Below are 14,523 nucleotides of genomic sequence, written 5' to 3' on the forward strand. Positions count from 1 at the left end.
GAGTATGTTTGTTTGTTTGACTGTGTGTGTGTGTGTGTGAAATGCCCAAATACCGAAGTCTCCTTTCAGAGTTTGGTGTTAAATAACACAGCTTTGACTGTTTACCAGGTAGAGGAATGAAGCAAATACTGTGCTGGGGCACCCGGGGGATTTTTAAAGGAGGTTATTCGATTTTTACAGTGTTGACCTGTCGGCATTTTGCTTGCTCCGCGTTAGCAAACGTTTGCATCTCTGTCAAATTGTTGCTGCTGGAAAACTACTGGCTGATGCCTGCAGAGTGGCTCTCTGTGGTGGGGAATAAGAAGTCCATCTTTTGTCATTTGGGTAGCCCAGATTTTTTCAGTTAGGGGTGGGCACCGTTCCAAGCTTTATCAGGAGAAACATTTCTGGCTACTTCCAGTTGTGGCTCCTATTAATGGTTCCATCCAGTGCTTTTTTCTGGGGGGGACGCAGGGGTACACATACCCCTGAACATTTTGTGAATCTAACAGGAGAAGAAACTATTTTTAAAAAATAAAAAATAAAAAATAGTTTCTTCTCTAGCACGGTGAATCGTCAGTTCTGCTGATACCCCTCATTTCCTGTCATGGTGTTTCCTGAGTTTCAGACAGAAGCGAGCGTTTAATGTGTGAAGTAGGAGTTGGAATCTAGCACAGTGAATGGTCAGTTTTGTTGTTACCACCTCCGAGGCAGCTTCATTTCCCGGTGTAATGCATGTTCTTTGTACTTTTGTCCATTTACTGTATTTATTTTTCCTAATTTGAACTATAAAATGGTGATTTTCTTGAGTCAAAATGAAAGTGCTCCTAAACATTTTTTATATATATAGAAAAAAAGCACTGGTTTCATCAGGCATATTGGTGAGAATCCAGGGAGAGGGAGAAAGAGTTCCCTGGCTGAACTATGCGCTGGTACCTTCTTTTGTCCGCCCTGACTCCTCCAACATTCAGCTTCATTAGAGCTCCACAAGTTCTAGCATTGATGTGAGAGGAAACAGTCTAACCACCTGTGACCCCTGTGCCATGAATAATAAGAAGACTTTGGTAAACTTCTATCAAGTCAACTTCACTTGCTTTTTCTCTAGAAACTAATAAGCCTCAAATGCTGCAACTGTTCCTCAAAGGGCAGCTGCTCCATCCAGGAAACTAAGTGGCTACTTAGGGCAGTAAAAAAAAAAATCAGGGGTGGCAAAATTAGAAGAGCAGGAAAATTGGAAAGCAGACAGGCGATGATGATGGAAGAGCCAGTAGCCACCAGTCCCAGTGATCTTGGTGTACAGAAAGGCTGCCGCCATTTTATCTTGAAGATAAAAACCTCCTGAGTGGGTCTAGGGGGGCAGGGGCACCGACTTATAAAAAATATTGGGGGGGCCCATACCGGGGTCCTGCCCCGGGAAGTTTTCTAAATTTTAGATGAAAATTAGTGAGTTTAAAAGTTTTTAAAAAGTATTTTAGAGTCATATGATCAACATTAGAACCCCGAAAACTCGACTCTCTATAACTCCACACTCCAGGAAACTCGACAAGCCTGAAACATTTTTTGGCTTTGAAAAAAGAAACAAAACATAAACACGCACGGTATTTTCGTAAAAAGCTAATTTAATTTACAGTAACAATTATGCTTATAGACTATTACAGAGCAGTGAATATATAGCTCTGAAAAGACTGAAATGATATTTAAATAAATCCTAAACTATCATTAAAAGAATAAAACATAAAATATTGCTGTCGCACAGTAATAGCGCTTTGATTAATAAGTGAAATAGCTAATTTAAGCTTACTTTGAATAAGGCTGAGGGTTCATTAAATAAAAATAATATCTCAAAGTTAATGCTTTAATACAGTTAATAAAGTTAATACAGTATGCCTAATACTGTATGTAAATACTGTAATACTGTATGTAAATAACAGGCTTTAATTGGGTCTTACACCCTAAAAATATTTAAGTATTTGAAAATAACTAATACAGTACTATAGTAATATAGAAATACAGTACTAAACTAGTACTAATATTTCAAAACTGAAAATTTAACATTCTGTATGTATTTAATTCTCTATTTTATAAAGATTTTTAATATCTGACAGTGAGTTTGGAATAGCCCAATGCAAAAATCCTGAGGATCCATGTGGATCCATGCTTTGTAACCACGTTTTTGCACCACTGTGACCCTAGGCAACAGTGGGTGCGTGATTTTTTTGGTGCAAGATGTAGCCATGGACATGCTATGTGATCTGATGGTGAATTTGGGGTGACCCAATGCAAAAATCCTGAGGATCCATGTGGATCCGTGCTTTGTAACCACGTTTTTGCACCATTGTGGCCCCAGGCCACAGTGGGTGCGTGATTTTTTTGGTGCAGGCTGTAGCCATGGACATGCTATGTTATCTGATGGTGAATTTGGGGTAACCCAGTGCAAAGATCCTGTGGATCCATGCTTTGTAACCATGTTTTTGCACCATTGCAGCCCCAGGCAACAGTGGGTGCGTGATTTTTTTGGTACAGACTGTAGCCATGGACATGTAATGTGATCTGATGGTGAATTTGGGGTGACCCAATGCAAAAATCCTGAGGATCCATGTGGATCCGTGCTTTGTCACCACGTTTTAAATGGGGAGGGAAGGAAAAACACAGAAGGGACAAGAAGCAGAAGAGGGGTGTGCGGAGAAGCAGCTGGCTAAGAATGCAGGCGAGGAGTTTAACGGGGGGGGGGGGAGGAAAGGAAGGCAAAAGCCCCCCCAAGCCAGCCCTGTCTCTCTCTCTCTCCCCCACCTGCATGTTTTTCGGCTGCCTGCGAGTACATAGAGGAGGAGGTGGTGGGCTGGAGCCTGCACGCAGTGTGACTAGGAAAGAATTAGAAGGAAGGACTTGATCCTTTCCTTAACCCTCTGCTTGCCAGGAGGGCAGGGGATTCCCTGCTCTTTGTTGAGTTTGAGCAAACGCAGCAACAGAAGCGGGTGGGCAGTAAGACCCTGAGGCAGAATGCAGGAAAGCAGCAGCTTCTGCCTTCCCTCCGCCCGACCACGACCACCCGATCTTATTTTTGCCTGATTTTTGCTGCTGCGCTCCGGCTCCAGGGACCACACATTCGCTCAATAATTTTCTTAAATTATTGGGGGGGCAGAGCCCCCCAAACGAATTTTTGAGGGGGCTCGGGCCCCCTCAGGCCCCATGGAGTCGGCACCTATGTAGGGGGGTGACCAAAGGCACCAGTGGCTGCTTCAGAGCTCCCTCAGAGCTGTGGTCATAATAAGGAGGATGTGGGTGGCCCAGCAGAGTTTGAAGTAGAGGCTGTATCCCTCATGCTGGCTCTCTGTCTCCCTTGAGCTGGGGTGGGAGCAGATTCAGCCCCCCTGTCACTGTGCCCAATATGGACTCGGTACAAAATACAGTGTCGCCACCTACCTACCACCTTGTACTGACTCCACTCCAAATTCCAGGAAGCGAGGCAGAACAGAGTCTGAGTTAGCAGCTTGCTGGGGGGCGACTTTCAATTCTATCCCCCCCCCCCACTTTAAAAAAGTGATAGTCTTTATTCACTTCACTTCTTTTCCATGTTTGAAGGGTAGTTAATGGGAGGCGGAGCCTACTTGTTCTGGGATGGACAGAAAGATTGTTCATGGGTGATATAAGGCAGAGTTAACACATTTTTTAAGTGCTGCATGTTGGTATTTATGCTGTATGATTTTGGTGTTCCAGCTATTGATTTCCCTGTTATTTTTCTTTACATCCTACTGTCATTGTGGAAAGAATTGCTTTCTTAAATAAACTGGGTGTTTGATACTTACAGGCAAAGAGCCTGTTGTGTTGCTTGGTTGAGAGGGAAATTGTTCCTTTCTTGCCAGAGGTAGTGAGAGGTTTTGTGCTGTTCTTTGTTTATAAGACATTGCAAATGAAGAATAGTGGGACTCCTGCTGTCCTTTGTTTCTCAAGATGGATGTGAGACAACAGTGATAATATCATGGACTGAAGACAGATAGTGATTTTTAAGAAAGGATTCCCCTCTGTGCCCTATCATGCTTTGATCACAGTCCTGCTAGCTGTATGCTGCCGTGCAGCTTATCAGTGAAGCATGAACATGTGAGATCATCTGAGATCCGCAGGAACATGAAAGCGAATAAAATCCTGGAAATAGGTTACAAGTGGGCCAGGTGGATTTTATCTGCAGAAACCTGCCGTGTACAGAAAAGGCACTGAGATTTGGCCCTGAAATTCTCTGTGGGACTTTTGTGTATCTGCCTCGTGATGAGACGGTTCCCATCTCTCTACTAGAGAATGCAAAGATTGGGATTTGTGGGCCTCCTGGCAATATTTTTTTTAAAAAGGTTTACTAGACAAACAACCTTAAATATGTGCCTTTGAAATCCCCTTTTATTGAAACTTATTTCCTCCTGTTGCATCATATCTCTTGAGGATGGGATGAGGGGGTGGGCATTAGTGTATGCCCTAGATGTTCGTCCTTGTTGCACAGAAGTGAAGGTGGCATACAGCTTAGCACTATAGCAGGTGTTTCAGACTTGTGTTTCACAGAGAATGCCGCCTAAGGCTAGCACCATTTCTTTCCTTTCAGAAATGGGTATTCAGAGGCATATTTTGGTGTGGCTCCCTCCCTGCAAAACATCCACATAATTCAAAAGGAAAAAACGTTAGCTGAAACAGATGGGTCTTGTTTACTTTTCACAAATAGGTGCACAGCAGGTATTGATGAGGCCTTGCCCACAGCTAATTGTTGTTTAGTCGTGTCTGACTCTTTGTGACCCCATGGACCAGAGCACGCCAGGCACCCTAATACCATCCACCAAAGTGAGTTGGGTAACACTATTAACCTTTGCCCTAAAATATCGTGTTTTGCAAACTGAGGGCTTGTCCACCCATGCCTAGAAAGTATAGGTCTGAGAGGTTTTCTGCTTGCCCCATGCTTTCTAGCCATGGGTCTGAGAGGTTTTGCGTTTGCCCTGCAGCTTTCCCTGAGAAAACACACTCTTTGCTGCTGAATTGGACCAAACAGCAATCCGCGGAAAACAATCATTTGGTCTGATTCAGTGGTGAATAGTGTTTCCCCCAGGGAAAATAGCTGGGCAAATAGAGGTGTAGGCAAGCCCTAAATAATTAGAGCAGTATATGTTTGTTTGTTTGTTTGTTTGTTTGTCAGTGAGTGATTTTGTATCATTTTACAAAATATTGTGCAATGCTTGGCTTACCAGCATGAGGCACTATTTTTTAATTTTTAAAATTTGCCTACTTTTCAGATGAAATTCTAGGCAGCTAATGCTACAGTGTTGGGGGAGACACTGATCTGCATTTCTCCTGAGTTGCAGCCTAGCTATCATGTGCTCTGCAGTGTTTCTGTTCCTCTAGGATGCCATAAAGTACTCAAGAAAAGGAAGGAAAAAATAGTTACTATGACAGAGTATAGTGAGTGCTTCAAAATATTAAAGGGTAGATATTTTTTTCAGATCTCTTTCTTTCATATTGTAGCAATAAGCACCCAATCATGCTTTATTCATCATCAGAACTACATAAACAAACTCTTACTTCTTGCAGCAGGCAGAGAAACGGGCTTCTTTATGGCTAGTTAGGTAGAAAATACAACTGAAACTGAAAAGCAGGGCAAAGGAAAGTCCAAGGTGTGAAGTTTAACTCCAGCCCACAATGCAAAGTTCCAATATTGAACTCTTCAAGGATCGTGCTACTATACAGCCTGGTTCCCCTCCCCCCGCCCGGATCATTTAAGTAATTATAGGGTGACACTGATAATGAAAAATCCACCCACAGCCAGGGAAAGTCCTGGATAAGCAGTCTGGGGATGTGGAGCAGGGACAGATGAGGCTCTTGTTGTGCATTCGCCCTGCTTTATTCACTGAATTTTTCAGAGGGCCCTATTCTTTAAAAAGCTGTCATTATTTTAATGGAGACTGTTATCGTCTACCAAAAATCACAAGCCATTCCCTGCCCAAAAAATATCTGGGTGGAGAAAGCACGGTAATAGGAGTTGGTGGGACATAGCGTCTGGTGCAATGCCAACCAGGACTGGAGAAAAGGGGTTTAAGGTCAGTAGGAAATAGGATCCAGCACTTAAAAGCCTATGCTCTAGATCGGGCATAGGCAAACTCGGCCCTCCAGATGTTTTGAGACTACAACTCCCATCATCCCTACCTAACAGGTCAGGGACGATGGGAATTGTAGTCCCAAAACATCTGCAGGGCAAAGTTTGCTTATGCCTGCTCTAGATGGGCCTACATTAGGGATGGAAAACCTGTGACCCTCCAGTTGTGCAACCACAACTCACACCATTCCTTACCACTGACTGGGCTGATGGGATTTGGAGTCTAACAGCATCTTGAGGGCCTAGATCATCCACTGGGGGGTTCTCTATGTCACATGAGTTGCGTCTTTTTATTTGTTATTCACCTCTCCTGTCCAAGAGCCCCATTCAAGCGAATATGGATTGTACAAGAGCCCAGCTGAGCTGACACTTGGATGGATATTCTCCCTGAGCCAGGTCCAAGGCAGAAACAAGCCCTGCAGTAGGCCTGGATGAGAAAACTCTCTTTTTTCTCCCTCCACTAAAAAGGGGACAATTTCTTGTTACGACTCCAGGGGAATGAACAGTTCAAGCCCTAGTTTGAGTGACAAAGTGGGGTCGGTGAAATTAAAAGCAGATCCTGTAGTAGGAACAGCAGCAGCAGCAGCAGCAGCGATACACAGCACTGTCAAAAACACAGATGTCCTAAAGCAGAAAAACTGTTGGGTCACACTGGCTAACCAAGCAGGCAGAGGGTTTGAACTGCCACCACACCCCCTACAAGGGGGGGGGGTCTTTCCCCTCCAGGCCTGCTTTAGGAATGCCTTTTTTTCTTCGCACCATGCCTCAATTCTTTCAAAAAGGAATAAGCCAGTTTTAAGATTATATAAAGCATTGTGCAACTTATTATGCCTTCTCACCACCTTATTTCAATTACTGGGAGCTTTACTCCAGCTTTAGAGCAAGGAACCATTCTTCCTTGGCGGACCACAAGAGTTGCAGCACATCTGGGTTTGTGGCTGAATACAGCTGTAACCAAGTAATTCTGCCTTCGTGCACAAAGGGATGCAGATGTTTTGCTCACATGCTGAAAGAGCTCATTCATTATATTTTGTTATGAAGATGACTTGCAGGAGGGGAGATCCAAGTAGTTCGGGGTCAGGATACCTGAAGGATATCCCATATATACTTTCCCAGTCCTGCCAAGTCCGGTAGGGCATGTGAATATTAGGGAGAGGGCCTTTTTGCTGGTGGCACCACCTGTTGTGGAATGCTTTCCCATAGACTCTTGTCATAAAGATATTTTTGGTGCCAGGATATATATTTTTTTTAACCTCTTCCAGGCTAATAATTGAAATTTACTGTTTCCTTTGAACACTTTGGTCCCCACCCCACCCCCTCCACTGAGTTTTAGCTTTTCATTATTGTTTTCATTGATTTTATGTTTTGTGCTACCATTATTGTTGAGATATTAGCTTTTTCTGTTTATTGCTTTTGATTGCTTGTTTTATTTTCATTTTTAATTTGTGACCTGAACAGAAGACACAATGGATTTGACGTCTTGGTCTTCAAACATATAATGTGAGGTTTTACTTGTGTAATTTTCCATGGCTAAAATGTGGAAACCAAACTTATATCCTTCATGTGGAAGGGAAGAAGACTTCCTCATCTATACCTGAAGCAGGTATATCCCATATATAGGACCAGGACCCACAAGGAAACTCTCAAAACATGAACCATTTTTACACTTTTATTTTACATGTGTGTGTGGGGGGGTGTTTCTACAAACCATAAAAACTCATGAGATTTGAAACTGCAAAACAAAAAACGAGGGAGAGAGAATGACAATTCTATCACGCTTGGCACTTGATGCTGATGACATGGTGAAAATCCACCCTTGGGTCTTCCCGACAGGCGTGGGTAACCTGTGGACCTCCGGATGCTTCTGGGCTACAAAGACAATCATTCCTGACATGCTGGCTGGGGCTGATGGGAGTTGGGAGCCCAACAACACCTGGAAGGCCAAACATGCTCCGCCTCTGCTGCAAGCCTTAAGCAATCATTCACTGGGTTTTTAAGAGCACTATGCCAGGGATAAACATGGCCTTGGGAAGGACAAGTGATTTAATGAAATCCATGGGCACAGAACTCTTAAAAGGTGCTGAGTACTATCAGCACATTGCTCCCCAGGACAGTGACTTCCATGCAGAATACATAAAGCTCACCCCTACCCCCAGATGAGCCTTCAGAACACACTGTAGGGAACTATCTCAGTTACTGAAGAAGTATTTACGAAGTCCATCAGCAGAGCTGGCCATTTAATCTATGAGTATTCTTGCACAAACCCTGAAAGCAGTTTTGGACGGGACAACTGGCGTGGAGAGTGGGATGAGAAACTGCTCAGCCTCTCAAGATTTTATGGGTGGGTACAGTTGTTTGAAACCATTCAAACAGCCCATACGAAGCTTTATTATTCAGTTTTGGCTATTTTATGCCTTCCAGCTACATTTCCCCCATCCTCAGCCACCTTCTCCCGCTTCTTAACTTATACTCCACTCCTGCTACCGCAGTGTCTCTGAAACTTCTGCAGAACACTCAAATTAATCATCAGAATGCAAACTGAGAAACGTAAAGTACCTAAATTGCTATATACAATGCTGCAATGAGGTATTGTGAGGCAGAATCTGAGTTATCGCGGTGCAAAGTTTTTTTGGTTTCCTTTGTGTAGGATAGACAGTATTTTTTTTAATTTTTGGTGCAGTGTGAGACTAGCCCTGGACATAATTCTCTCTCCCCCACCCCGCTCTGTGTGGGAACATATAGAAGAAATACAGACAGGAAAATGCCATCTTTGATTGCCAGCTGATGCCTGGCAAAGACAGTGAAACATCCTCATCTAGGACATAATCTAAACCCCACTGAGATCAGTGGATAGCCTCCCATTAGCGTCAATGGGCTTTTCGGACTCGGCCATTTCAATAACACTTCTTAACCAAGAGGAAGGTAGACAGGAGCAGCGTTTCACAACCCATTCATTACTGACACTTCGGAAGCTGTGTCCACATTGATGCCGTTTCATTGGTAGGTATCTTTCAAACTTCACACCTACGTGGTATTGAGATGGAAGGGGAGGGATATCCAAGCCATTCCCATTTAAGGAGCTGGACATCCTCTTCTTCATACCCTGTTTGGACCGTGTCAAGAGCACCATAGCGATATTTATTTTTTACTTGTTGAAAGAGTAGGCAGGTCAGTGCTGCAGCGGAAGTCCTCTTTAGTGCTTTGGTATGGGCTTCAACCCATTGCAGATCCAAACCAAGTGAAAGCAAAGGGCCAGGAAGCCAGTGCCCAGGACGTCTCCCAGAGCGGTGAGGTAGGGAATGGAATAGTTGTCAGGATCCATGCCCTTTCTCCAGAACAGCCTCACGAGAATATCAGCCAGGTAGAGCAGGATTGCCACCTGTAAGCAGAGGGGGTGGGAAACCACATGGCCATCAGCATGCAGATCAGCCACAGTTCCATTTTGCTGGGAACGGCTTCTGTTACTCAGGCACCGGACTTGGCAACAACAGTGGGGCACAGAGGAACTTCGATTCCATGGACCATGGGAGCCCAGAGGGCAGGAATATTTAGGGCTGGGTCAAATTCTCCCCTCCACCCAGTTTTGCCACCACATTCACATGTGCTAAAGCGGAAGGGTGAGGTCACAAAAGGGGGGGGGAGTAGTGAATGAAAGTGGGCCAAAGGAAGTGTGCTCTGTCCACCCCTCTCCCTCTGCAAGCAGACTAGCAGGTAGACAGAGGGCAGGAAGCAGCGTTGCCTTCCCCAGTCTGGTATCAGGATAAACACGAAGTCATTGCATCCTGCCATGCCCTTCCAACCTGCTACTGGTTAGTGGGTGGGTGGAGGGAGGTATGGCAGCTGCAACAGGGAAGACACAGGAGCTGCAATGGTGTCCCACTCACAAGGGATGGCATTTCTGTGCGGCACGCAGAGCAGGCCACATGGGGTTGTCTGAAGAGCAGTCCCAGTATGCATGTTTGTAGAGCAGGTATCTACAACAACTACAGACCCACTTTTAGCTCACACATGCCTTGGGGGACCCATTTCTCAAATTTTTCCCATGGGGGCAGTGCTTCTGTTGTGACCCACTTTGAATCAGGCCGCGACCCACCAGCTGAAGAACAGTGGCACAGGTGGTCCTGCACAACCAAGACACCGGTGCAACTGGGTGTCCCACTCACACACAACTCCTACACACAAGGAGGCGCTCACAGAGTGATTTCTCTGTAGATGATTGTGGGCAATATGCTGCAGGAAACTGTTGCCGGGTTGCGGATGGGGCTAAAATCACAGCACTGCTCTTCAGTCAGCGCATAAATGCTCTAAATGCAAGTACCTCCAGATGAAGCCCATGGCAGCCCCTGGGTATGAAACCAGCACCTTCCTAAAGCTAACTAGGCAGCTGTCAGTCTGAGCAGTGCCTGGACAGGTGATCAGGTGTGAAACAAATCTATGCCACCTTGATCAGTTCCAGGATGGAAGAAAGGCAGGGCATAAATGCCCAAACTCCCCTTCAAGCTATTATAGAGATTTTGACTCAACAATTCAAATATCATGGGAAAAGGAAGGTGCATGACTGATCATTTTTCTTAGCGACATGGGGAAGGTGTGAAAAGAGGGTAATGTGTTCTAGCTGGAAATGGGGGGATTTAATCTGCCACCCTGCAGCATTTTACACTGATATCTCAATCAGTTTCCCCTAGAAATCTCTACTAAAAAGATACTGCGGCTTCCAAGTGGGTGCTGTAAATTTAGAAATCTAAAAGGGACTGGGATGAGGATGGTGGCCTGCGGTTTGTAGAAATCAGGGTCTGTCTCTTGTGCATTCATATAGCTACAGTGGCTAATTGACTCTGGAACACATGGCAGAACCCAAACCTATACTAAAAACAGAAGAAGTCTGGTTTCTGGTTACCTGTAGAACAGCAGCCATCAGGTAGAAGGAGACAAAAGTGAAGGTGGGAGCCGTATGGCCTGCCTGCAAGAAATGAATGGTGTAGATGAACAGCAGGTGCCCTGGGATCACTAGCAGGATCAAGACACGAGCAGACTTTGAATTTATTCCTGCAGAGGAGAAAAGACAAATGACATCATAACTCTGGTTATACTGGGCGAATATGAAATGGTCCGCTAGTAAGGAGCTGGTCCCAAATGGGAGATCCCCTATATATGCGGTTTGCATTGGGACTTCTTTTATAGTAAGCAACAAATAAATACAACTAATATTATTATCAACAACAATAATTTGGGCTAGTGTAGAGTTTTCCCTGGGGGTTTAGATGCGAAAGTAGCTAGGCACCAGTATCTAGAGAGCAGATTACCTGAACTGAAGAAGGTGGTACATGGATTTGGCCAGTGCTGCCTCATCTTGTGTGGCAGGACTCCAGGCATGCTCCAGAAGTGCAGAAACGTGGAGATGCGGCTGGCCTGGATAGCTACCAGATTGCCACCAACACCTGCAAAGCAAAAGAAAAGCTGAACACACCCTTTAAACCCCAATAGCTGGGAGACACTGGGAGGGTGGTGTCAGTCAGTACCCACTCATTCACTCCCACAGGTCTGAAAGCTAAGCAGATGTCTGTCCTATAAGCTATCAAACCACCTTACTGGCTTACACTGCCTTCTCTAGCTCAGTATCCTTTAGAACATTGCTCACAAGCGGATGGTGAGGCAGGAAACACTGCTGTCACCTAATCAGCAGCAAAGCATTAGAATACTGACAGAACAACAACCGGATCGGTGCTATGGATGCTTCGTACAAGAAGAACTGCTTCTGTTGCTACTGGCGTTGCCCCAGAATTCTACCACCTACCCGGCAGCTGCACAAGCACACCTGTACAGATCACAATGCCCTGCGTGAGCTTTAAGCACGGCCAGCAATGCCAACTCTCAGCTGCTAGAGGTGGGGAAGTGAGAGAGGAGCCAGGGTGGGGAAATCATAGTTCCCAAGATCTTCTATCTCTGTCAGTTTGCATTTCTTAGTACAGAAAGCATTGATCTGGTGTAGCGATCTTTCCTATTCTACTTAATTCAAGAGGGTTCTGGAAGCTTCTCTGTGTGAAAGAAGCAAGCAGAAGGTTGCTGATGTTTGGGTTATTCCTTCTGAGAAGCTGAGTACAGCTGGTTTAAACTGGTTCTGTTATCTCTTTCTGTCAAGGTCATGCTGACTATAATAGTGAGGCCAGAAGGAGCCGAAGTCTCACTCTCTCTTTTTCTTTCTAGTGTGGTGTACAGTATATAGTGTTAAGGTTATAGTCTTACTATAGTTTTCTTCTGCAACTGAATTTCTTATGGACAGTGCCAATCCTGAATGTATTGGATTTGTGACCATTACGCTCATTTGCCTTCAGTAGCAGTAAAGCTCTGCTGGATGAAATACAATTGCCTCTGGTCTATTTTTTGGAAATCCTGTGACATGTTTAAGTTTTTACTTTGCTAATTATGCATTGGAATCTACTCTGGATCGATACTGGGTAGACTTCCAATGACAATCTCTACTGTGGTTTTACACAGAGAAATGGAAAGAAGCTACAGGGGCTGCAGCAACTGCTCTTACTGCATCGAGGCCTCGGCAGGCACTGCAAATCTTTCAGGGGACAGAGGCCTCCTCAAATTTCTAACTACCAGAAAATGAATTGCAAAACTGCTGCATGAACAGGGCTTCTCCTTTTGTTTCTCTTGCTCCGGATACATAACCAAATACTTCCAGTTCTGAGAGAGAAAGATTTCCCTCCTTCCTTATCACATACTGGATATTCGTGAGTCAAGATAGCCAACACAGGTGCTCTGTAATACAACTTGTTTGACTCTTGCGCATAGACAGGTTCTTTTATAACAAACAGCTAACAGGTGCTGCAGTGCTTGGCTGTGAAACCACCTGCAGTATATCTGCAACTGTGGTAATTACGGTACCAGCAATTTCTATTCTGATGAAAGGAACCATGGAATGAGAGGACAAATTAAAAGTTCAGCGCCATCAGTCTAATTAGTCTCCTCTGGATATGGGCCACCTTGCATTCTGACAGGCTCTCGGCACGCTAGCTTATTTATTACTTGCGACAAAATTTCTATCCTGCAACCTCCTGCAACACCTGGAAGAGGTGTTCAAAGCAGGAAAGAAAAACAGAGCGAAAAACGTACTACAATCAATTAAAATGTGATAGGACGGTAAACAATGCAGAGTGTTTGAACAGCATAACAAAGCTAAAACTGAGAGGCTGAGTTAAAAACAGCCTCTAGGAGAAAAGACAGTGAAGCTGGAAGCCTTCAATTGTAGTTGGACTAAGACTTCCCCCAGGCCCATTGCCAGGGACTCGAGTCGTAGCTCAACAACATCTTGAGGGACACAGATTCCTGCCCTAGGGTCTGACTCCATTTCCTTCTCTACTGCGCCATCTCTTGGGGCAAACTGTATAATACTACTAGTTTCTGGCTGTCACTCAGGTAGAATCTACACACATGTGAAAAACCATTCTAAAAATTCTTTTTTAAAAAAGCGTTTATAAAAATACATTGAATTTTCCATAAGGCTCACCATCGCCATTTAGTGTCACATTGTATATTGCGCTTAAAACACACTTACAGTGTTTTATTTGCAGTTGTATAGCTGAGGCCATAAGAAAGGATCCATAAAGTAATTGAAAGGAGAAAACCCTGAGTGAACGTCTCCCTTTGGGGGGCTATTTTACAGCAACATTATGTCTTCAACCACCTCAGGTTATATGAAGCAATTGTCCTATAAACTTTTGGCAATAATGAGTCTCAAGGACGTATCTGGCACAGCAACTGCAGCGCTGGAAATCCAACAGCTGCTTTCAATCCCCTTTCTCAGAAACAAACAGAACCAGAAGACTCTTAAGTCTAAAAGCAAAGCATGGCAGAGCATTGTCACAATGTTCTTCTGGAGGCACTGGACTCAGCCGAGAGTGAATCAGCTCAATGTAAGGCCTGGTAAAATTGCAAGACAAATGTTAACTTTCTGAAGTGGAAGGAGAAGTTACCTTTCATAATCAGCAGATAGAGGTTAGTTCTGTGGAAACCTGACAATGTCTTATATGTCACTCCTTGTAATGCTCCCTGATGCTGCCCGTTTTGGCGCATTGATAGAGACAACAGTTATTGGTAAAATCCTGTTCACATGAATGCTGTTCCTGAGTTCAGAGTAGAGCAATCCTCTACTTCATTCTTGTCTTTTATTTCTTTAAAACGTTTTAATATTTGCCTTATTTATATCCATATATTTAAAGAAAGCTCAAAACCACATTTGTTCCAAACCAATTTCCGTATCTCATGATGCAGTGCACAGTTAGTGCTAGGCGGAAAGGGAAATTCCAGGACTATTCAATTCATTTCAATGGGTCTACCCTGAGTATGACTGACATTGGATCTCACCCTAGAAATCCAATACTCCAGTCAGTTGTGCCTATTTCCAGGGCCAG

General features: G+C 44.3%; 1 protein-coding gene across 7 annotated transcripts in view; it reads right to left on the reverse strand.

The window, feature by feature from the left end:
• Positions 1-7,758: 7,758 nt before the first annotated feature.
• Positions 7,759-14,523, reverse strand: part of SLC41A3 (solute carrier family 41 member 3) — a 39,905-nt gene continuing 33,140 nt past the window's right edge. For all 7 annotated transcript variants that reach the window (XM_081902775.1, XM_081902776.1, XM_081902778.1 and 4 more), the window contains 3 exons: positions 11,407-11,541; positions 11,001-11,149; positions 7,759-9,482 (listed from right to left, as the gene is read on the reverse strand). In XM_081902775.1, coding sequence (XP_081758901.1) covers positions 9,297-9,482; positions 11,001-11,149; positions 11,407-11,541 — 470 coding nt within the window. In that variant the 3' untranslated portion in view covers positions 7,759-9,296. The remainder of the gene's footprint in view (positions 9,483-11,000; positions 11,150-11,406; positions 11,542-14,523) is intronic.

Source organism: Podarcis melisellensis (assembly GCF_964234715.1).
Source record: "Podarcis melisellensis genome assembly, chromosome: 2".
Lineage (NCBI taxonomy): Eukaryota > Metazoa > Chordata > Lepidosauria > Squamata > Lacertidae > Podarcis > Podarcis melisellensis.